Source organism: Hylaeus volcanicus, chromosome 1 (genome assembly GCF_026283585.1).
Source record: "Hylaeus volcanicus isolate JK05 chromosome 1, UHH_iyHylVolc1.0_haploid, whole genome shotgun sequence".
NCBI lineage: Eukaryota > Metazoa > Arthropoda > Insecta > Hymenoptera > Colletidae > Hylaeus > Hylaeus volcanicus.
This window is the reverse complement of record NC_071976.1, coordinates 36375619-36400433: the sequence shown is the minus strand read 5'-3', so window position 1 is coordinate 36400433 and position 24815 is coordinate 36375619. Positions and strand designations below refer to the sequence as shown.

The following is a 24815-nucleotide window of genomic DNA, read 5'->3' as shown; positions in this document are numbered from 1 at the left end:
ACGACATCCTGCGTTTTCTCGACCAAACACGCGTCGTTACGAGGCGAATTTATCTCGCAAAAAATGATCGTTTGTTTACATTCTCGAAGGGACCGCGACGCGAGAAATTCAAATAGAGCGCGCTACGCTAACGCCATCAAGCGTCACGTGGACGCAGGGGAAAGCATAATTAACGAGCCACGGGCACGCTTGGTCGTGTCAGTGTCGATTCGTTGTAGCTGTCCGCTGTTGTCGGTACGGTGTAGCAAAGACTAGGATGCGGTATCGCGTAACGTTATGGTACATCTCGTGGCCGCGACTTCGTGAGAAGGTCGTCGAGGTAGTGGACGAGTCTCGCTAAAAGGGAAATGCGGTATATCGTATCGCGCGAGTGCAGACCAGGCTAACCTAAGCGAGGCTTGTTGTCGGTGATTGTTTCGACGGTGTAAGTGGAAAGAGTGCGCGGGGACTCGCTTACGAAGGCGAGCACCAACCACCAGGGAGTCCCGGTGTCGGAGGGATATGCACGCGCACGTCAAGATGTCGTCGGGAGGACACAGCAGTCGTACGCGAGCCGTGCACATAGGTTCGATATTTCAGAAGCTCCACGGTCGCTTCGCCGACCCTATGACACTGCCGAAACTCTCCACCGACAAACGGATGTTGGATAAAACCTGGAAGTTGATGGACAAGGTGGTGAAACTGTGTCAACATCAACGGATGAATTTGAAAAATTCGCCGCCGTTCATCCTCGACATCCTGCCCGACACGTATCAGCGGCTCAGACTGATCTATAGCAAATACGAGGACAGGATGCAGGTGTTGCATAGTAACGAACACTTCTGCGTGTTCATCAACAATCTGATGCGGAAGTGCAAACAAGCGATCAAGTTGTTCAAGGAAGGCAAGGAGAAGATGTTCGACGAGACTTCCCACTATCGCAGGAACTTGACGAAGCTCAGCCTAGTCTTCAGCCACATGCTGTCCGAATTGAAGGCCATCTTTCCCAGCGGTGTGTTCGCCGGACACAAGTTCCGCATCACGAAAGCGGATGCAGCCGAGTTCTGGAAAGAAAGCTTCGGTATCAGGTGCGTACCATCCAGCCCCTGAACGATCAATTTTTTCTCCTTCCGTTTCTCTCGTCCTTTGAATCGTGTAAACAGGACACACCTGACCGCCGCGTGTTGCGACTCGCGACCCTGACGTGTGCGTAAAAACGAATAATAAACGCGCGCCTGTGAGCCTCGCACGTGCGCACACCTAACCTAAAAACGGCTGCGCGTCTCATTGATATTGACATTACCTATCGCGTAACCGAAAACCGGGACGTGTCGGCTCGTGTGCAGCTGACGGCGTACGCGAAATGTATTTCATCCGCCGGAAGCGTTCTTTTTCACGCGCGAACCCCATATACCGGGTGCCCAGAAACAGACGATACGATTCTCGTGAGAACTAGACCTAGCCTGCATTTTACATATTCGTTACGAATTATTTCTTTTCCAAAATTGTTGACGCTTCAACGACTACGTAGCTCGTCAACACGTTGACTGGCAGACTGATACGCTTCACAATTTCTATTGTGATTAAGTTTTGTTTCTAGGCTATTGGAAGCTACGTAATCAAACATTTATTGTGGGATTTATTTTTATAACTTCGTTGAAGTTTAAGAATTTCATTCATATTTATTTTCTTTGTTACTGAACATTCAAAATTAATTTTGTTTGTTCTTCGGTGAAAAGCACCGTCACCCATATATGGGTTATTTCTAATTCTTCCATGACAAGTGACACCTTTGTCATCTGTTACTCATACCGATATTAATCTGACGATGCTACAAGATATACTAATCTCGCGAAAACGAAGAATATCATTAAGGAGGCTCTAGTGCAAATATCAGGTTGTCCCAAAAGTTTCTTTCGTTTTATTAATAAGTAATACATACACAATATTTTATGTCTAATGTTAAATTATTGAATCGACTACGATCCATTTTGCTTCATTTCTGTTACGATATTACGTACTGTATTTATGTCCTCGAGAAGCTCCATATTCGTCTACTTTTGAATAGCCTGTAACATAACCTGTTTTCTCGCAAGTCGCCAGACATGAATAGCGGATTCTTTTATTCTATTGTTTTCATAATAAATTCACAATGTCACGGTAAGGACTCGCGCGATACGTTTTATCGTTTATTAGCGACCTCTGCAATTACACGCACGAGATAGGCAAAAGAAAAAGAAAAATATATAATACAAGATTTCATTTTCTTTCGCGATAACGTTAATTCATTTAACGTTTGCCCGCGATACGAAGCTCACGTATTCGGTCATCGTTATCATTATCACGTTTCTGACGTTGCTTTACGTGGAAGCCCGTGTTCTTGGAAAAAATGTTCACATACTTTCTTTAGTTATTCCCCAATCGATCCGCGCGATCGAATATACGAACGAACGAATTAAGTAGACCGCAGATTTTATGCTCCGTAAAATCAGCTCTGCATCAATCAGTTCTGCATAACTGTTGCTAATATAATAACACTCGATTGAATTATAGAGCGAAGTTGTATTCGTACATAGACTGATCCGCACGACTCTTATAAACGTCGCGAATAAATCGCTGTACAGCGATTCGTTCGTCATCTGTTATTCGAATAAAATTTTGCCCAATCTCCGGAGGCAGACCGCGCAGCGGCAGTCAGTCATTCATGAATTGGCTCGAACTGCTCTCGCCGTTTATTTATACCAGCTGATAAATCGCTACGCGGCGGCACGTAGACGGCCAGCTCCGCGTCATGACGTATTCCAGTAAAAGTAGGTGTGTGCCTATCGTTTTGTAAAACGATACTAAACGTAACCATTCCCCTCGCCGAGAACACTAACCAGGAAACGGATCTAGTAGACAGCCAGGGGAATTTCGGTATCTGAAAACTCGAATTTAAACTCTGCCAAAACGGATGGCTTGGATTCTAGGGCTGATAATATAGCCCCTGAAAGGTGTAGAAATTCAATCTCAACCTCTACATTCAATCTCATAATCGCCTCTCTTAAGCTGACAGGACCAAATCCGCAGAATAATAGCGGACTTGGAATATTTAGTACTTATTTTGTACGAATTTGTACCACCAACAATAATTTTCTACCTTATGGCTTTTTCGAACAAATCGTGGCGCTGCTAGTTTAACATTAAGCTAGTGGCTGAAAATGTTAAAACTTAATACAAATGATAAAATCAAAGCGGATATATTTACTACTGAATTTTGTACTAATTTGTACCACTAAAAAATTATTTTGTACTTGTTACCGTTTTCAAGAAAATCGTAATATTAATATTAAGCTAGCAGCGCCACGATTTTTTCGTGAACGGCCACAAGGTACAAAATTATTGTTGGTGGTAGATATTAGTAGAAAATAAGTACTAAATATTCCACAAAGTCCGATATGATTTTGCTGATTTGGTCCTGCCAGCTTAAGAGAGGTATCATAATCGTAGTTTTAGTGAAAATATTTAGTCGACTTTTCTTTCTAAATAAACGCGATCGATAACTGATTAATCGAAGTGAATTTCCTTGGTTGATCGTGATTAGCAGTACGATGATGCAATTGTTCGTCCGGCTTCCGAGAAACAGTAACGAGGAAGCGTGTCCGATTGCGAGCGGGATGGTTCCACGAAATTTCCACCGTTATCTGCTTGTCGAATTCTTTTGTCATCGGACGTGTCCCTGGATGCTCGGATTCGTGAGAGGACTTTCCTTTCTTTTCTTCCGCGCCTACGACACTCGATCCGCTGGCCGATGAACAGTAACCGTGCGACAATGCGCGGTAACGGTTCGTCCTGACGATTTACACGGTTCGATGCTCCGTAACGAGGTATAAATGGAATTCCGATTACACACACCGGAAGCGACTTTGCGCTAATACAGGCGGTAACTGTTCGGCGACGTTTCTAATGAAATCACGGACGTGTTTTTATCGATCCGTTGCGAGGGAACCGTTTCCGATATCGTCCGACGGAAACGCGTCATCTTCTTTCCTTTTCCTGATCGGCTGGAGCTAAAATAGCCAGTCGGAAGTAAACATTTTCGAGCCGGTGGAAAAATTCGTACGAAGTTCAGAGTTTAATCTTGACAAATATCTTAAAAAACGATTCGAATACATTTATCGCTCGAGTTTAGCGGAGATATCGATTCGACCCTTTCTGCCTTTAATACTCTGTAAGGACAAAGAGCAACAAAGTTTTGTTTATTTATAGTTTGGAAAATAGAAGAAAAACACTCTATATCGAGAAGTTTTATCGCGATATCCTTGAACAAAATGTATATTAATTCTATATTCTTTGCTTTTGTCTATACTGATGTTTGATTAGAGATTAGACTTTGAAACAATTCTAAAAACACGTGCTCGGTAAGATAAGCTTCCTCGAACCCTTTTATTTCTTCATTCGTTCGCGGACGATGGAGGTTCTACTTTAATAGCACCCGATAGCGTATTAGTCTACCTCGAAACGTTCCCGCTAGTGAAATTAGAAAATACTCGGCTGAAAATAGAATAAGCTTCCTGGGAAACGATAAAATATTAATACTTTATGCGCCCCGGCGAATCAGTTATATTAAACCCGTAGAAACTTAAGCGTCCGTCTGCTTCCCGTAGCCTGTTGTTTATTTCTTTAAGTATCTATTTAGTTGTTCCGCATCTAGGAACATCAACGGTGGATTAATCGAGAGCTCGCTTCCAAGAAACTCGTAAATATAGAACAGCCAATTCAAAGTCACAAAATAATATGAAATCGTACCGAAAATTCTAATCGTTATCCACGCGCAATTAGTTAGAAACAATGCGTTCGAGTATATCACAATCACTGCTCCGCCGATGTACCGTCTAAACGAACTCATTGAATCCCAGAAAAAGTCATCGTCGCGACTAAGGCTATTTGCTAAATTGCAGATTCCATTAACGGGGTCACTACGACCAAGCTTTGTTCTGTACGCCATCGGTTTGAAAGGAAGCGCGGATCTAACTGTTCTTATACGAACGTCCGTAGGGATTCTTTCTACCAGAGATGGACGGAATTTCGTTCAACTAAAGGAATTTTACTTGAAAATCGTAAACTCAAACTCTATTTCGTATATGTATATATATATATACACATCGACTCGGGACATCGGCTTTAAAATTGAAAAGTATTCACCCCGTACATACTCGCGTTTCATTCGCAATTCCCGGCTCGAATCTAAATAAGAATTTCGCCCATCTGCGCTTCTCGAACCCATTTCGTTTTTCCCGTAACAACGAGCCCACGCGTTCCTCGAAGAAGGTTAAACAAGAGTAGGAGCATTATCGGAGAACCATTCCTGTTTGGAACGGTAGGATGCGGGCGATTGCTGCGCGATTAACATGCGGCGAGCCGACTCGATTACGCCGATGTGCGAACTTTCAGTTTCCGGTCAAATGATCCACGGACATCCGGCCGCCGCATGCGCGCGTGCACGCGCCTCTCGGCACTCTTTAAATCGTGCATAACACCCGGATTCACGGCGCGTTTAATTCGACGCCGATAAGATAACCGTAAGCTTCGATTCGATTTATCGCACCGGAAATAATATATTTATCGTTATTACGCCTACGCCGCGACTCGAAGGAATCGTACGACCTTGGTGCACGGGAAAGAGTTACAAGATGTCTCGAACATGGTGGCCACTGTTCAGGGAAATGTCAGGGAACTTTTTATAGAAGTCAGGGAAACAATAGCGGAATAAAAAATATGTACACAAAACGCTCTTCGGTCGGCGCACGAAAATTTTTGACAAAAATAGATTTCGATACCAGTTTCTGGTAGTTTCTGAAACAACGGTTAACCCAATTTGCTCTATTAAAAAAAAAAAAAAAGAAGAAGAAGAAGAAGAAGAACGGTTGATAATCGACCTCCCAACGCGGTTACCTCGGAGAGTTAGTTTTTTTCCCCGAGGGAGGTTTTGTAACTCTCGAACGAATTTAAATTCGTGTTTAGCGTGTAACGGCCGCGACCGCTGGCTTCGGCTCTCTAATGGATGTTTTCAGTGATGAGTGTACCGGAAGCCGGTGGCAAGGGGCGAGCTTTTATCGAAAAGGAGACCGAAGTCATCTATCCGACGCATAGAGCGGATCGTTGTAGTGGAGCACCGGCGTAGCTGTGAAGGATCGTACTTTGTGCCGCGTCGGAGCTGGGGGCAGAATCTTCTCTCCTCGCGATACGTATAACGATATCCGGATGTGGGCTGGGAAAGCCGTATGAGAAAAAAAGTCGTGAGGCAGAATGGAATTCAACGAGGTTGAGCATTCCGGTTTCTTGTCTCCTACGATTATTTCATTAACGTGTCTTTTCTTCCTCCGGTTAAATACAGGGTAGACCGTTTCGATCGAAACGCCTGTCCTCGTTGGTAGATTCCCACGAAAGGGTTAAGGTCTCTGTGCAAAATTAAATCGCGCTGTTCTCGATGCATTGATTAATCTCAATCCACAACTTAACGTTAGGTCGACGGCCCACTTTATAGTAATTACAATTTAGAATCGTTGGAGTCTAAGCAAGCTCGATTAAAAGCACGAATTAAATTTCCTCCTAAGTGGTAGACACTTTTACGAAAGTTTGTACGATCTACGATGATTCCGTCTTAGGTTAGAACCGAGGATCTATAATACAAAATTGATTTCGTCGAGAACGAAGCGTCCTGGTAAGAGAAGAACTTATTAGGCTGTCCAGAAAGTTCGTGGCAATTTCTAAGAAGAATTCAAAAACACGTTTGAATTTTAATATATATTTATTGAATTGCATAGGTGCCATTTTGTTCCACAACCTTTCCACCTTTTAAGGGATGTATGCATGTTGTTTGTTTTCAACCACTTCGATATACACTAGCGGACAAGCTAACCGGAGCGATTTTTCAAATGCACATAACTACGAGAGTTTTCAACCGATTTCGGTGAAACTTCGCGAGGAATAGTCTTCAAGTGTCTTCTGGGTGTGTGCAAGTTTCGCCGAAATCGGTTGAAAACTCTCGTAGTTACGAGCATTCGAAAAATCGTTCCGGTTTGCTTGTCCGTGTATTCAGACTTGTACCACCTACCTAAAATCGACACGGACTTTCCGGACAACCCGATAGTTCCACGTTGTCGATTTGTTCGCGAACGAATAATCCACAACGGCTGTGGGTCGCACCATGAAACTCTGGACACCCTGTATCTCAGCCGTCAGTATATATCAAGCGTTTTCGTAGCGGGGCGTCCCTGAATCACCGAATTACCGCATCCGGCCTAAAACAAGACCGTTAATTCGACCTATGGAGAGCACCGCGTGGCGATCGATATATTTTGAATTCCGTTCCGAATATACATCGTGGCCGGTACGTCGTACAAGATCACGGCTGCTGTTTATTCTCGCGATATCGGATATCAGGTGCAGCCAGCTCTGGTGTCGCGAAAACGACGCCGAACGCAATATGTCGCTGCGAGGCACAATCGGCTTACCGTTTCCATCCGATGCCGAGAGCCGTCGATGTCCTTCGTCTCCTCTCTCTCTCTGCTCGAAAATATTTATTTTACAACATTCTCGGTCTTAGATGTTCCACGAAATCCTTTCAAAACCAAATTAAACCCGTTGACAGTCGGTACCAGAATTTTTATTCGGAACGATACATGTTTCGACCTCTAACCGAGGTCTTTCGATACACAAAATTATCGTCCAGAACAAGCACACGGGACCGAGTAGAAAGTTTAAAAATTCTACTTTATTCAATTCTTCTTCTTTTTTTTTTTACGCGTTACAATATTTTTTAGTTCCAGTCCATTTTTCCTATAACGCATCGCTTCCAGAGATGTGATATTCCGTTTGCAAGCGATTTTGCAAGCTGCTGCGAAGTATCCAGCGAAAGATTCAATATCGCACGGTTTTCTTTCTCCCGCAGTGTGTTATTTCAATCCGGTAAAGGTCGAGCCGTGCTTGAAATTCGCAGTGTATGTTGCAGCAGTAAGTTCAAAGGGAGTTCATGCAGCGAGGCGAGTCTTGTTGACCTTTCGTTCTTAAAGTTGATTTATATTTTTAAAGGAAACTCGCGACGTGTCGTTGCATACACGTCGGACAAGTAAGCGTATCCAATTTAGACGCTAATCCACTTATCGACGCATCCGATTCGTGTGATTATTAACAGTTTCGTATGTTTCTTTAATTTATCGTTTTTATTTAAACTTTATTAAACGCCTCTGAAAAACCGTGTTTATGGACACCGTTGGCACATTTACCGCGGCATTACGGTTTGCCTAAACGAAGTCAAACGGGATCCATATTTATACAAGCTTTTCGGCGAGCTGAATTCACTCTTGAAATTATGTCGACTAATAACGAAGCACTCTGTATAATTACTCGAAACGGGTACACGGGCTCGATCCTATAAAAGCGAGTTTTACTCGCAAATCAAGGTCATGACCTGGTCGAGTCCTTTTTGAATGAAGCCACGCTTAAAATCAGAAACTTGTACCGAAACGGAATATACTTGTATTAGAACGACATTCTCCCATTTCGTCTGGGCCAACCGTTATAGTAATACAAGTAATATTTATATTCATGTCGGGACATAGCAATACATTGCAATTTATTCGTGTCGTTCCACTTCTTACACACACACCGGAGTGTATCGTCATTTCACAAGCTTTTGGTCTCGTGGGAGGTATTCCTTTGTTATTTCGTCAGTTCTGTATCCGCTGTTTCCGCGAATCCCATTTCTTTCGCGCTAACCCTTTGCACACCAAGCAACCGCGTCACGGTTCCTCAGGTACGCCTTAAAGGTTACCAAGTAAATGAACGTTTATAATACATAGATCGATCACCTCCCTCTTTCTCACTCTCACCTACGTGCCACTTTCATTCATCGTTTACTATATGAATAAAAATTGGTTAAATCACGAGGTTAAAGGTGAAAAATCGCGCCGACTGCGTGTTCCTTACTTATGTTAATAAACTTTGAATTCGACGATGTCCACGAAGGACGTCGTATCGATGTCCTCGAGCAACTAACGAGGAAATTCTTATCCGTTTATGCAGTTTTCACGATCAATTTGAACCTGGAGGCTTTGACGTGGTTTCGTTCGCGTGCCCTCGACGGAAATGTTCGGATGGTTTCGAACTATCGACGGTTCGATGCAATTATGCAACATACAGAGAACGTACACCCACGGAAAATGTTAGCGAAACGCCTGGAGTCTGCGTTTCAAGGTTCGTTTCAAAGGTTCTACGTGCTTGCGTGAATCTCTGTGAGGCTACTCGGGGCGATGCCTACCGTTAATCGCATTATCGACGTTATATCGAACATCGTCGTCGCTCCACCGAACCAAAGATGCTTCTAACGACACGCGAAGAGTTGCACCTGTGTGCAAGCAAGCTTCCCTAATTCGGGACCTCTGTATTGGCAGTCGATCACTTTTCCAACTGGATCATCTCTCACTCTAGCATTCGTGTTCTTATTTCATTTCTGATTACACTGGGCATGGGTGAGAGGGCGCGATACTACAGTTTCTAAATGTAATTGCAGTTGGTCAAAAAGGATCTATAGGATCTATTTGGTCTGAAGTTCAAGAGTACAGTTACAAACCGTCCGCGAGGTTTTAAGTACACCGTACAGCAGGTTTGAAGAGGTTAACATCTTATCGATCTGTTGGTGTCTCAAACGGAAGCCTTCGACCTCCAATTTCACCTGTTGCCAAGTGTCCACTTCCACTTGTAAACAACAAAAGCGGGAAAGGAGTGCAGATATCGAGGTTCAACTCTCTTCGGAAGGTTATTTTTAACGTCGTGATTTAATATCGCGGATTCAAAGTTTCCAAAAAACCTTCGACCTCCAATTTCACCTGTTGCCAAGTGTCCACTTCCACTTGTAAACAACAAACGCGAGAGGGGAGTGCACATATCGAGGTTCAACTCTCTCCGGAAGTTATTTTGAACGTTGTGCCTTGATATCGCGGATTGAAAGTTTCAAAAAAATAACGTAGACGAAGTATAGTCGCGAAACGTTGGTCTACGAGCGGCCACGACGATTCGTACAATTCGCTCGTTTAATTCGCTTTAATCGCGACGTCACGTCCCCTTCCTTCCGCTTCGGCTCCACGTCCGGATGCGAGCTTAACTCGCCGACTGGCAACGGGGGCAGGAGGGACTGGTTTTTCGTCGTAACTCTTCAGACACGAATAGCTGATAGACATCGGGGCCCGTCAATGCCGTTCAACCCCCCCGCGGGTGGTCTTTACATCGATATATATTGGGTCATTTATACTTCTATTTCTCAAATTAATATGTTAAACATACTCTTAAGTGTCGCAAGAAAAGATAATCTGTCTCATTTCACGGTAGTTTCTCACCTCTCTCACATAGTTATTATACCGTTGCTAGAAAATTTCTGTAGTGTTTTATTAAATTTCGACAGAGTCATCGGCACGAACTTATGGAACGACCTAATACAACTTATACAAGTATATAAGTTGTATAAACACATGTACAACTATTGCATATCGTACATTGCTCGTATCCGAGAACCAAGTGTTTACGACGAGCAAGCTTTTCTTTTACGAATCCTATATTTTTCTTTGCCGCGGCTATTAAGCTGAAAAAGAAACAAGTTCAATCGCGATACGATATGTTTACCTATAGACCTCGGAAAAAATCTTGGAAAGAAACAGATATCTTACATGGTCGCCATTAATACGAATCCCCTGCGGACATAATCGATACAGCCTTAACTGATAAGAGGACACCTTTGCTATTTTTATCGAAATATACGAAATTGTACGCAGTCTGCGTTACAATTCCCTGCTGCCACGTGGAAGAACGTGAAATGTCAACAGAAATAGCGAGTGTTACGGTGGTGATTTCGCACGAGGGTGCGAATCAGCGGAAGACTACGTCGACGCGTTGGAAAAGCAGCGATCTATGAATGGAGGCGGGCCTCGGATCAGTCGGCAAGCAAGGACGACTAATTATAGCGTTAGTATCTCTCGGCTTCGTTTTGTACATTAACCACGCGCCGTCTATGCATATATATATATATTATATATGTATATACACATGTGCGTACGTACAGATATATCGCGGAACATTCAATTCCGAGACACGGGGTACTCCTGCAATAGAGGACGTGACCCAGTTTAACGGTGACGTAAAGCGACTCAGGATTGAAATTCAGGAAGGACACGCGCCTCGGCGTACGCCTAGCCTCTTTTCTTCTCTTCTTAACCTGCGTCCCGTTACTCAGATCTCAGACAAGGCTGCCTGGGTTCCATCGAACGCGATTTTAAGTCTTAAACGTCCAACACCTTCGCGCTACTCAGCTTCGCAATTAACACGTATGAGCAAATTGGGAATTTCATGGATTCGTGACGTACAACGATATAGAAAACGCACACACAAAATTATATGCAATAATAATCTGAAAGAATTACAAGGAACAATTTTTTGTTTGTTTAAAGAATTTGAATGGCGATCGTCGTCGTTTAAGATAACTCGAGGTGAAGAGTATTTCTGTTCGCCAGACGAAAAATACTCCTTTCGCCCTTTTATATTAAGTTGTCGTAAAAGTTCGTGCCATTTATATTCGGTAAATTGGAAAGTAATGTCGTTTTTGTAATTTTAAATATTTGTTTATCACTCATCAGCTCATTGATTTTTATCAATTTGCCATTGAAAATTTTGCACACCTGATGGCAAAAGGCTGCCGATAACGAGAGCGATTTCATAATTGATTAAACATAGAAATTTATTAAAAATTTGTTTGAATTTAATGTAAAAGAAACGACATTACTTTCCAGTCTACCTAATACTTCTGTTTCTTCAATTAATATGTGAATATTAATACTTTTATGTGTCACAAGAAAAGATAATCTGTCTCATTTCACAATAGTTTCTCACCTCTCTCATGTAGTCATTATACCGTTACTAGAAAATTTCTATGGTTTTTGTTTTATTAAATTTCGTCACAGTCTTCGGCACGAACTTATGGGACGACCTAATAGAACGTTTCTTTTTCGTTTGCCATGGCGAATAAAGTCATTGCGCAAATAAAATGAAACGGGCATAGCAGCGCTTCATCTGAAATGTTTAATCCGCAAGGAAATATAACGAGAGAAAAGTATTTCGCGGTGGGTCGAGTGTGTTCGCCTTTCATCCTTGACCTGCTCTCGCACGGGACACGATGGCCCGTAATTATGTCATCGTGTTGCTCGAATGTGCCTGGGATGCATCGACCCATTTTTCGAGCGAAGAACGTCGAATTAATTTCTGACACTGTTGGAACGTACTCCGTGACGAATCTGTGCGTTATATATCCGGTCGTCGCAGAAATAACGCGTATTTTAACGACCAACAATTTTGTCTACCGGCCGAACAAAATCTAACGAACGCACATAATTAATTTCTGCGCCTAACAAATTAAATCGATGCTTTCTTTGCTTGTCACTAAGTCAATCTACAATTCTCTGTCAACTATTAACACGTTGATCGCCACGTCACCCATATATGGGTGACAGTGCTTCTCACTGAAAAACGAAAACTATTAATTCTGAAAGTTAAGCGTCATAGAAAATGAATTTAAATGAAATACTTGAATTTTGATGAAGTTACAGAACTAAATACCAAAATAAATATTTCATTACGCAGTTTCCAAAAGTCTGTAAACAAAGTTAAATCGCAGTAGACATTTTCAAGAGTATTAGTCTGGCAGTGAACGTGTTAAAAATACAAAGAATCGAGAAAATGTATCCCGACGCCTGCAGTCCTTTTAGAAAGGGTACGGAATCGCTACAAAAGTCTTACGTGGGGATCTGGAATGATCGAAATTAGCATTGAAAATAAGACGGTCAGCTGCACTCGACGGAAACGTCTTCTTCCGCTAGGACAGCCGGTGATCGCATGTCGCGAAACAGACATTGTGAAAACAGCGGGGGGAATTTGGCCGAGGATGGATGATGAATCTACCAAATTACTTCCCGGATATTGCACCGACCGACTGTCACCGTTCAGGGAAAATACGAATACAGTGCGACTCATCAAAGCTATCCTGTGTTTCAAAGGCCCATCGCAATTATAGATTTCTCTGATGTACCGACTATTGTCTTTTCCTTTTTGTGGTAGTAGCGAGCGCCATAGGCGTACTTTCGATCTACGTCACGGCGTTTACGTTTGTTCGTGACCAAGCCTATCTTTAACATCATTAGCGCCTTTTATGCGACTGAATTTAATTGTCTCGCGATCCCTTCGACGCCCTACAGACAAGAATGGTTCTTTGAATAATTCAAAAATTTCTAATTTCAATATTAAGCTGACACCCTATTTATTGGTTTTCACTTATATATTACATACGGAAATAAAATATATATATGCATCCATCTATACTCGTAAAAAAAAGAATGTTCGTTTGCACGTAAAAAAAAGTAATCCGTGATGTTTCTGAATTGCGAGGTGTGTACAATGTCATGTTTCGTAAACGGAAAAGAAATAGAAATAAAGCTGTGATTACATTACATCCGTATGTCTCGAATCTCTTACGATAGAATGTATATAAAATATCGACATGCTTAATATGTTTCCAATAAAAGTGAGGTGTAGTCGAAGCATCGTTTCTAGACTGGTGTTTCTCGATTACGTGTGAATCGTTGCAGATTAAATATATATATATATAAAGAAAAATAGTACGATAACGCTTAGAAGTATTTTTCAAGGTTGCTCTTCAGTTTACTGGGATCCACGTTAGGGCCGTGTCGTTCCACTACTTTGCCCTCCTTGTTGACGATGAACTTTGTAAAGTTCCATTTGATGAAGCTACCCAGAGTCCCTCCTTGTTCTTTCTTCATGTACTTCCAAAGTGGATGCGCATCGTCTCCGTTCACGTCGATCTTCTCAAACAAGTCAAACTTGACCTGCAGGGAAACGTACGTTGAGTAAAAGTTTCCACGAGCATCTATAGATGTCGATGTATGCGTATATTTCATACCGATAAGGAACGTTCGAATACCTTTTGCCGGTCGGCGAAACTGCAGATCTCGTCGCTTCCTCCGGGTTCCTGGCCATTAAACTGGTTGCAAGGGAACGCCAAAATTCGTAAACCTGTAAACGTATCGTTCTTGTAATCGATCATTTCCGAACCAGAATTGAGAGGAGGGAGGTAAACATATAAATAAATTCAAGCGAAGGCCTTTCGGGTGATACCTTACTTGTTTACTGTAGATATCACAAAATTCTCCTTATTTCGTTCAATCTATAGATAGTTTCTTTCACTGTACCTTTGGACTCTGCGTATTCGTCGTATAATTCATTCAGTTCTTTGTAGTTTGTTGCCGTGAGACCACACTTTGACGCCACGTTTACGATCAAGCACACGTGATCCTTGTATCTGCAGATACAGTAATGTTAAAAATATATATAAGTGTCTTATCAATTAATTAGCCCAGCGATAGTCGCTTACTTTGAGAGAGGAACCTCCTCGCCTTTGATGTTGTTGGCCGTGAAATCGTAAATCGATTTAGCCTCTTTGTAATTCTCGTTTCCACTCATGACTGTTGCTGCGACTGGAATTGATCGATATTTAAAATAATCTCGGTATAATTACAAGCAGTGACATTTGACATTTAAAAAAAAAAAAAAAAGTTATTCGTAACAAATACCAAATATTGCAAGCGCAACGAATACAGAGGACAACGGTTATGTTAGCGAGGTATTGTAGTAAGAAGCTGTCGTTGTATAACTCTATAAAAACAATTCTATCGTTTGAAACGAATGTAAATAAATTCATTTTGAATTAATTAGCACTCTGCTAATCGGTTACGAGTGTACTCGTGTTCGCAGATCCCGAACGTGTCGAAGGTTAGGAACGTACCCTAATTTAACCTTAACCTTATTCGTGTAACGATTACTTGCAACTTCTTCATAACTAATGTACGACACATCGCGCATAGGTCGTTTTGCCATTGGTTTGTGGGAACTGTATTATATCGATTTGACGTCTCAATGCTGTGGCATTTAGCACGTATTGTTTTTAAAGTTTCTTTTGTGCTACTTTCTTATGCTTCTTGCTTACATTCTACTTGTCGCCAGGCTAGAAAAATCGATCTGGGATTCTAACGAAAAGTCCTATTCGCGATGTACATACATATACAGGGTGTCCCAAAAATGTTGTAACACCTTGAAAGAGGTGGTTCGGGAGGTGATTTGAAGCAACTTTTTCCTTAGCGAAAATGTTGTCCGAGGCTTCGTTGAGGAGATATTAACGGAAAACACTGACCAATCAGAGCGCGAGGATGCCGATGGAGCGGCCGCGGTAGCGTATGAGCGAAGCCGGCTAGCGCGTAGCCTACGCTCAACCGGCATCCTCGCGCTCTGATTGGTCAGTGTTTTCCGTTAATATCTCCTCAACGAAGCCTCGGACAACATTTTCGCTAAGGAAAAAGTTGCTTCAAATCACCTCCCGAACCACCTCTTTCAAGGTGTTACAACATTTTCGGGACACTCTGTATTTATTTTGCATTGATAGAAAAAAGTAGTCGAATGAAGTATTTGGAGAGAGGTTGACATAGACGTTCACGTACGAACGAACCTATCGGGATACAAATGCTTTCTATTCGATGCTTGAAACGCTGTTTCATGCAATTGTTAATAATAAATCCCTTAGTTCGATCTTTGCAAGGATCGGTGTCGCATTAAATTTCATCCTTGAAAAGATTATCTTATTCTCAGAACGGGACAGAGCGAGGGCGATTAAGGTGTGAAACTTATCGAGTTACGTGCCTGCGAAATTTCGAATAACTCGAGTAAACCCCACAGGCAGCGCCAATTTTATAAAATGCATTCTTCTGTACGATGCGTGCTGTCCCTGAAATTGTCAGTGCAAACACCGTGGTACCAACACTTTACGACGTGACAGGTTTAAAATAAACAACCCGCGGTACCAACAATTCTAACGATCCTGCGATTTCTACAAAATGTAGAATTTCATCGTCGGCATTGTAATAACTTTGACAAAGGTGTACAAACTTATTGAAACGATAGATTGACGTCTAGGAATGAAGCAAGAAACGCTAATCGCGATAAAGATATGATAACTACGTTACGATAAGATTGCAAAGGGTTGCGTAATACTTTGTTATTGAATGAACTGTATTGTAAAGCGAATGTGAAAAACAAACGTTTGAATATTTAATTTTTTGCGTGTCAGTTGGAAATCGATTGCCATCTACCGTCCGTCGTTCTAACCTCGAAAATACGATGCTATCGGGTTGCTCGAGTCGTATGATATTTTACGTTGTATCACGTCAATGTTTAATCCCACATTTTTATGCGTACACAATGAAAGCGTCGGTGATACGATTCACGGTGCTCGTTTATGCATTATCATGGAGAGTGAGTATAATCTTACCGAAAATACGATGACAAACGGAAAGAAAGAACACTCGACCGCGCACTAAGAGCTCCGCTTTCACACTGAACTGCTGAACAACCGGCCGCAATCTACGAGCGTCTACCGGCTTGCATACATACGCAATTCATACTTGTGTATGATGACACACCGTACCAAATGACTTGAACGTTTTATTTTTTTGGTTATGATTCATTCGATAATGACAGTGAATCTTATGATGACTCCTTAAATCTTATGATAACATTTACTATCTATCGTTAATCTATCGTTATCGTTGTAATGTTGATACATAAGTGTCTTTAAATAAATACATATTTTTTACATGAATTGCACCTTTATAGCATCTATTCTCTTCCTTCCCTATAAATCCCTTTACTCTTCTCTGTTTTATCATTTTCCACAGACAAGGGTAATGCCTCGCTCAAAAAACAAATTACCTCTGCTTTTGTTTTTAGTACATTGGTCCCATGGAAAGTATTCAGAGACAAGTTAAACGAAGTGCATCCAATTAGTTCTGTGCTACAAGCCATGGCATTGAAATCTACGATAGATCTTACGTGCAATGACTATATCTCTAATTTTGAGTTCGATGTATTTACAAGGTAAGTTTATACATATAAAACTTCCTTTTAGTTATCAAATATTTAGTTGTATTAACCTGTTTTTTATTCCTATAGGTTATTTCAACCCTGGTCTACGCTTTTACGTAATTGGAAAATTCTGGCTGTGACCCATCCTGGATACGTAGCTTTCCTTACTTATGACGAAGTGAAAGCACGTTTACAAAAGTATTGCAGACCTGGAAGTTATGTGTTTCGGTTAAGTTGTACAAGGTTAGGACAGTGGGCCATCGGTTATGTTACATCCGATGGAGACATTCTTCAAACTATACCCCACAATAAAAGTCTTTGTCAAGCGTTGCTCGACGGATATCGGGAAGGCTTGTAAGTATATACCATATCGAGATATATTAAAAAAACTCTAAGAGGTTTCTACCATTTAATGCTCCGATTTCAGTTACTTATATCCTGATGGTCATAACATAAATCCTGACCTAACATGGGCAGTGCAACCCACTCCAGAAGAACACATAAAAGTCACAGCAGAACAGTACGAACTATATTGCGAAATGGGTAGTACATTCCAGTTGTGTAAAATTTGTGCAGAAAATGACAAGGATGTGAGGATAGAACCCTGCGGTCACCTTCTGTGTACGCCGTGTCTCACAGCTTGGCAGGTACCTAAACGTTAACGTTATCTCGTATACGGATGTACGTCTAGATCGAAAAATCTGTGAGACTACAAACTCGTTATGTACAATTTTGCAGGATTCCGAGGGACAGGGTTGTCCGTTTTGCCGCGCTGAAATTAAAGGAACCGAACAGATAGTAATCGATCCATTCGATCCTCGAAGAACACATCGGTCAGGAACCCATTCGGCATCTGTTAGTAATGCATCGACCCCCACGCGGGATCTTGACCCTGACACCGAGGTATCCGACTAGGAGTAGCACCTACCCTCATTATATTAAATGTGCTCTATGTATAACAACTTCTCCCAGCAATATGCCTCACTTTCAAAGAATGCTTCACGCATTTTACGCGAGATTTCGAGTTTATACGATCGTTGCGTCATATCATTCGTAAGATTATCATCGAACTCGTCACCTCTCGCGAGGTACCCAAGCTTGAACGTAATAACGAAGTTACTGAGCATAAGTTACTGAAGAGAATGTGTGAAGAGTGAACAGTGTAAAAAGGGACCAACTTTTTTGTCTCTATGTGAGCTTTGTTCGAATCATACTTCTGCTATTATTTTTTTTGTATGTACATAAGAACACGCGGAATGGCTTAACAGTATTGTTTTCAAAAACCTTGGAAAGTCCAACGAACGATTAATACGAATGTTTTTTTGCAGTTTACGAATGTTCGATCGAACTAACACGTTTGAATTACTTATTCGTTTTTATTTTTAAGAAAAGAAACTTGCATTCATGGAGACCCTAAGGTAGGTTGTTTTTTTGCATTACACCGTTCAGAGCTTATTGTACGAATCATTCGTTCTTGTTTCATTTACTATGAAGAGTTTGCTTTCGTAACTCATGCTTCCACGGAGCGAAACATCGTGTCGTTTAATGTACACGAGATCAGTTGCACTTGGCGTGCAACGTTTTATTTACAATAACGAAACTACATTTTACGAACGACATAACGTTTAGAAATAACACCGTAGATGAATCAACCCGTACGTGATTCGCGACAATGATTACGTACGGATTATCCGCTTTTTGTACGACAAAGTAAAATCCTTTTTACACGGGATCAATTAAGAAACGAATCGACTTTTAATCATGCATGCGCCGACGTGTATAGCTGGCAGAGAGCGTCTTCTTTGCAGTCGTATGCATAATGCAACTGTTGAAGTTAGTAAAAGTTCATCCACATATACGAGTACACATTCGTAGAATAGGAAACTTGTAACGTCGGATTAATGTTTTTATTAGTGTGCAATTCGAAAAGAGAATCGATTCGTTCGTACGTTTATGTTACAACGTAGGAAGTCGATGATACAAAGCAACTGCACGTTTTCCTGGAAATTCATTTACGATTCCATTCCTCTCTTCGCTTTGTTTTGCAGAAGTTTAAATCTCTCGATATTTTATTAATATTTGTATAAGCAATGACATGGTAAAAGCATATCAAAGATTTTGCTCTAGTACTCGGAACAACAAGTAGATAAAAGCGTAGTTATCTTTCAACCGAAGTAGCGCAGCTTACATCGAGTAACAAGAAGTGCTATGTAGCCTCTAGACGAACGTGTACCGCGTTCGTCGTTTTCTTTTTCTTTTTGTATTCCGTTAGACTTAATTACGTACCTGTTGGCGATAGGAACAATGTAATGCGGCATCTTTACCATGGTAAAGATGTTTATTATTTTCATTACCTTAGATATTTATTATTTATTCCGTTCACGTAAAAACCAAGTCTTTGAAAGGTTTTTATTACCAATGATCGCGTAGGTAGAGCACTTAATGCCGTATATCGGTGCTGTTGGTATACGTATCATCATTTTTTGTTTGCCCCTTGATACACAAACACCGCAGGTCTTGTACGCATTAAGGCATATATGCACGAGCTGACAACAGAAAATTGCACCGAGAGTTATTTTTTTTTCGTTGGCTTATCTAAGGCAGTTAATTATTGCCATTTAACGAGTTAATAGATGAGAAACGGTAATTCTTTGAGCGTAGCCACGTAAGCACCGAAAGCATCTATACACCACCTGTTGCATTAGAAACTCGAAAAAAAAAAAAGTTAACGGTTAGACTTCTACTGCGTTCACGTGTAGCCATTTAGTATTACTTGTACAATGAATAGTGCTGCTGATCGACCTTCGATTCTGTTCAGATATCCGTCAACGCTGCCTGTGTATATCAGCGGCGAAATAGAGGTCTAAAATAAATATTTCGTAAACATTACTCTGTAGCGTGCATTTTCTCCTACTCACTGTAAGACACCAGGGTACCGAGAACTTCTCGTTTCGTTCGTTCATTCTCATTACCTCTCGTTTTCGTTTGTTTAAATAAAATTATACGCATCATCGTTGCGTCGAGTTACGTCTGCACATGTATAACACACACGCCACCGTTTTGCTGGACTTTTTAGTTTCGCTATGCGCATCCCCTTTGCCGGTCACTGTTCCAACGAACGGGGGAAACATTGACACGAAACGAAGGTGTAATCGTTATTATCGTTCGCATGATCGTTTATATCTTTATTTTCATAACGTTTACCTACTGGGTCCATTGCTCTGCCCGCTGCATGATCGAACCCTAATCGGTAATGTACATAGCCGAAGGAGAATGGTTTGTTGCCGTTTAACGCAGGTAAGTGGACAAATGCATTATGATCCTCCGCTTCCACGCTTTGTAACTACGCTCGTTATTAATTGTGTGCTGTTTCCTCGCATATACTGGGTGGCCCGCATGAGACGTTCGAACTTGGCGAGTGTTTAATCGTTTCAATTCTTTTTTCACCTTTTACGTGAGAATATTATTATTAACAGAGTAACGCGCGATTTTGTGGACTTGTTTCGTCTAGCGTACCTAACAACAAGTAACATTTACTCGACACATCTTTTTCCATACGCTTCACGTGAATATCACCCTGTATGCTTGGATAAATTCATTCGACTGACGCCAATCTACGTTACATAGAAGACTAACGTGTCCAAGAGTTACTTTAACTTCTACGCTTAATCACAGTTGTCTAATCGCGGAAAGTCTAATGCTGTCTAAAACCAAAGTCGGATCGTTGCAGTGGGTGTTCATGTTATTTTCACGTGTAAATGAATTGTGAATGAAAGAATGATAACAGTTACAGTTTACTCTTTTTTGTTTCGAGCTCTCTCTCTCTCTCTCTCTCTCTCTCTCTCTCTCTCTCTCTCACAGATACAAGAGGAATGCCTGGCACGATAATATGAACACCCTGTATATGCATTCGAGCATTCTGTCGCATTAATTAAGTGATCAGAGTTGAACGAGGCCAGTCTCTCCTTCTTTCCACGTTGAACGATAGTATCGAAGTTAATGCAATTTCCTGCTACCCTCGTTGTTTTAGGAAATAATGGATCTCTGTAACGGGCACTGCGGGCTGATATGCGACGACTCGGACGAAGAAGAAGATTCAAGTCCAACGAACTCCCCTGTCTCGACGCGAAGAATCGTGCCGAGTCCACCGCTACCTCCTCGACGACCCTCACCGTCGCCTACGCCGAACAGCCACTCCAGGAACGGTCGTCACTTGACGGTACCAAAGGAAAATGCACCGCCACCGCCGTTACCAGCAATTAACACGGTATTCAACTCCAGCGCTGACAATCAACAAAACAATAATAGTGAGTGTTGTTCTCTAGCACTCTTGAAACCAGAAAGATAATTGTATTCCATCGCTCTTATTGGGTTGTCCGGAAAGTTCGTGGGTATTTTTAAGAAAAATTCAAAGGTATATTTGAATTGACGAGGAACACTCGTCATTCTGTCACATTGCAATATCAATCTTCCAAGTCCCAACTCAGACCTAGTAAATAGCAGTCAACTCAAAGTATACGTATTTATTTTCCAACGCAAGCATCTTCTGACTTTTCTTTCATTGTTTTTAGTGAGCTCCGAGGCAGGATACGACATGCTGCATCGCGCTTCTTCGCCATCTCCAGCACCACCGGTACCACCGGTGCCGTTTCCTGTTGGCAGAACGCACGTCCGTCGATCCCAAGGAAGTCACGTTACAGCGATGCAACCGCAGCCACCGACATTACCTGAAAAACCTAGACGTTCGAGTGGCCCATCCTCGGCGTCGAGTCAAACGACGTCCAGCAATAACGTGCCACCGGTTCCGCCTCCGTTATCGGTGCCGCGACCGCCGAAGGCCAACAAAGAGCACAATAAACAGGACCATCATTACGAAAACACGATCGTGATACCCGGTACGAGACAGCACGTCGTGAGGAACATTAATCTGGAAGCGAATACGGCACGATTGTCCGCCCTAATGAGAGGTAAGGACGATCCCACCGGTTCTGCTAAGCCAGAAACCGCGGCATACGAGAACGTCAACGTCGAACACATTACCAAGCTGACGGCTCTCGGATTTGCGCAAGACGCCGTGATTAGAGCGCTCGGTATTACTAGGAACGATCTTGAAATGGCTTGCGACATACTGCACGAATTTGCCACGAAATCGTCTTGACCAGGTATGCAGAAAAATGCAAGCCTAAACGATTATAGAGTAATCCATACGCACATCATACACACGTAGACACATACTTCTCAATGCTGACTAGAAAACACAATACTTCATGTACACCAGCCTAGTAAAAATGAGCATACAAAGAGGTAGTCCACCTAATACATTAGAAATTATAAACTTACCTTTTCAAAGAAATATACAAATATCATTTAACTCACGTTGTTTTCTTTTTGTTTCAGGATTGAACACGGACGGGTCATAACTGGCCTTACTCGCCCCATTTTGCATGAACGTTGTATGCAATGTGTAGAACCTGTTGTCCCCTGTGCGTGGAAAAAAGGTGTTCCCTGTGGTTCAGACGTTCTTGTTCCGCGAGCAATACGCACCTCGATAACCGACGAAGAGAGTTACGTGTGCGAGTTAGTCGATAGTGTTCTCCATGGTTTGCCTTGAAACCTCTACTGCACGAATCTTTTTTGCACACGGTCGTATTGGTTCTTTTACGTGTTGTCATATGACTGAACAATCTTCGTGGAAGATGTCTCGAAATACTAGTGTATTTCTTTTTCCTTACACGTACATACATACATACACACACACACATACACACACGCGTACACTCACACATCACGCAATAACAACACACACATACAAAAAAAAAAAAAGAAGACTGCTTAAAACTACGACAAGACGCGATGAAACACTAATTGTAAGTAAGAGTGATGAATACGTTGAACTTCGCAAAGAAGTTCGCGCCCGTCGAGTACAAAGTATTTCGTTTTCCGCGATCGACGCGAGCGGAATCGTTCTACATCTTTCGCATAGAGTAATTATACATTTCTCTTTTGAATACTTAAAAATGAGAATTAATTACACGCGTTTAAAGGAAGAGCGCGTCCACGTAAATGTACAGTGGTCAAACCCAACAGTACGTAGGATGATTTACATAATTTTCTCGTCTCGATATTCCTCTTTCTCGCTATACGTTCCCCGAGGACAGGAATATCGGTTAGATTTTTACAAGATATTTAAACGATACCTCTCTTACGTAAGATCGAGTTTAACTAGAAGCGAATCATGTGTAATACTTTGTGTAACAATCACTTCGATTTCTTCGAAGCGAGAGAAATATCCTTTGAAATTTACGTGCCTCCTAGAATTCAGTTCGCACGGAATTTTCTTTCCTTTTTGTTATATCGCGCGTAGCGATTAGCGTATTTATCGAATGTGATACTTCTGTTAAACGTACGGATGTACGAACGCGATCCTCGGCTACACCGAATAACATATTGATGCATAGGAAAGCGAAACCCCGTTAATTAATATCTCACCTCTCGAGGCAAAATTGTAAAAAGTAGAGTAAAGAGAAGAGTATCTAAATAAATTTCGGAAACAATTGGAACGAATAAATCATGTATTTATAGGTCACAGTCCGTACACGTTTGACGATCGATCGATCGACGCGATGGTTCACTTTGCGACACTTTTGGTCGGAACAGTTTACGGTATGATACAAGGATAAAAATACTCTTAATCATAAATTTTCTTCTGCGAGATATATTTTAGCGCATGTTCAACGGCAATCCCTCGTAATTCTGTGGCTTTTGTCGTATCGATTCATATCTATATTGTTAACGGTTGTAAAATCTTATTGTAAGTACACATATGGAACTTTCTTTCGCGTAATTAGTTACCACGAGTGAGTAAAAATGTATCGTACATTTACACATCGAAATAACTGCATCGTAATCAATCCTACCTCGCGACCATACCAAAGGCACGTCGTTATTGTTCTGTACAAAAGGAAGTGTATTATCGGGTACCCCGATACCCTGTATCCAGAGGTTCTTAGCATTGCGTGTCAATCAGAGATAGACAGAATTTATTCGAATAATAACGAGAATAATTTAGATTGTAATTTCCATCGTACTCGGATGATAATTTCGCCCGTCTCTGATGTCAACGCTCGATCGTAAGTTTATCATCCTATGACCACACTTTTTTTTGTAAGTTCAACGATACATCTGTAAAAAGTAATTGCAATCTCCAGTCACCTTTTTACGTACATTGTTTCTTCTGAAAGTAATGTGCCCATAGATTCTAACCTTGGGCACCTCAAGGCAATGATCACGACCAGGTTGGGAACTCCTGGATTACGGAATCAGGGCACGAGACACAGGGTTGCGATTATAAAATATAAAACTCAAAAGAAGCACAATTTGTCGTTTGAACTTACAGAATGACCACTTTCAGAGGGAATAAACGTTTATTTATTCTAATGATTATGAATCTGCATGGAAACAATTATCTTGTCGCAATATCGTATCCACTAATGGAGCCCTTAGCCTTTGTTATCGAATTTTATGTCTGGTATAGATGCGCTCGGTGAATTTAGCTGTCCTATTTTTCTACATTGTATATTTCGGATCGATGTATCGCATCATGTGTCGTTGGTAGATACGATGAGACCATTTGAGGACCGTGCCCTCGAGAATATGTTTCGGCACTGCTACTGTTCTTTGTCGCGCACTACCGTATAAGAGTAACCATTTTGGTGCAATATCTAGGGTAGACCGTAAATACCCTCCTTGATTTAATTATTCGTTGTAAAAATTGTTTTACATATTTCCCGAAATAAATCGACATGTGGTTTATAAGACCGTAGAAC

The 24815-nt window shown here is 41.6% G+C and overlaps 2 protein-coding genes across 3 annotated transcripts; one reads left to right on the top strand and one right to left on the bottom strand.

Moving 5' to 3' along the window:
* The first annotated feature begins 187 nt into the window (after nucleotides 1-187).
* Nucleotides 188-24807, top strand: LOC128883359 (E3 ubiquitin-protein ligase CBL). Its single transcript, XM_054135629.1, has 8 exons — nucleotides 188-1067; nucleotides 16855-17001; nucleotides 17077-17343; nucleotides 17417-17636; nucleotides 17728-17892; nucleotides 21020-21296; nucleotides 21561-22151; nucleotides 22387-24807. Exons 1-7 carry the CDS (start codon nucleotides 502-504, stop codon nucleotides 22145-22147), a joined length of 2229 nt encoding a protein of 742 aa, XP_053991604.1. The 5' UTR covers nucleotides 188-501; the 3' UTR covers nucleotides 22148-22151; nucleotides 22387-24807.
* On the bottom strand, nucleotides 13287-16549 carry LOC128883366 (uncharacterized). 2 transcript variants are annotated; one of them, XM_054135640.1, is made up of 6 exons: nucleotides 16397-16546; nucleotides 15769-15853; nucleotides 14450-14552; nucleotides 14268-14377; nucleotides 14000-14091; nucleotides 13287-13904 (listed from the first exon to the last, which is right to left on the bottom strand). In XM_054135640.1, exons 2-6 carry the CDS (start codon nucleotides 15827-15829, stop codon nucleotides 13689-13691), a joined length of 582 nt encoding a protein of 193 aa, XP_053991615.1. In that variant the 5' UTR covers nucleotides 15830-15853; nucleotides 16397-16546; the 3' UTR covers nucleotides 13287-13688. The 2 variants fall into 2 exon arrangements, with proteins under 2 accessions (XP_053991615.1, XP_053991623.1); XM_054135648.1 differs by lacking the exon at nucleotides 15769-15853 and having other exon boundaries at nucleotides 16397-16549.
* Nucleotides 24808-24815: the final 8 nt, after the last annotated feature.

Excerpts from the sequence above, each read along its gene's own strand:
- LOC128883359 (XM_054135629.1), top strand. The coding sequence starts at position 502 with ATGCACGCGCACGTCAAGATGTCGTCGGGAGGACACAGCAGTCGTACG. Across the intron at positions 17,002-17,076 it reads GAGTTCGATGTATTTACAAG|GTTATTTCAACCCTGGTCTA; the intron begins GTAAGTTTATAC and ends TTATTCCTATAG. Across the intron at positions 17,344-17,416 it reads GACGGATATCGGGAAGGCTT|TTACTTATATCCTGATGGTC; the intron begins GTAAGTATATAC and ends CTCCGATTTCAG.
- LOC128883366 (XM_054135640.1), bottom strand. The coding sequence starts at position 15,829 with ATGCATTTTATAAAATTGGCGCTGCCTGTGGGGTTTACTCGAGTTATT. Across the intron at positions 14,553-15,768 it reads AGTTATTCGAAATTTCGCAG|TCGCAGCAACAGTCATGAGT; the intron begins GCACGTAACTCG and ends GATCAATTCCAG. Across the intron at positions 14,378-14,449 it reads GAGGAGGTTCCTCTCTCAAA|ATACAAGGATCACGTGTGCT; the intron begins GTAAGCGACTAT and ends CTGTATCTGCAG.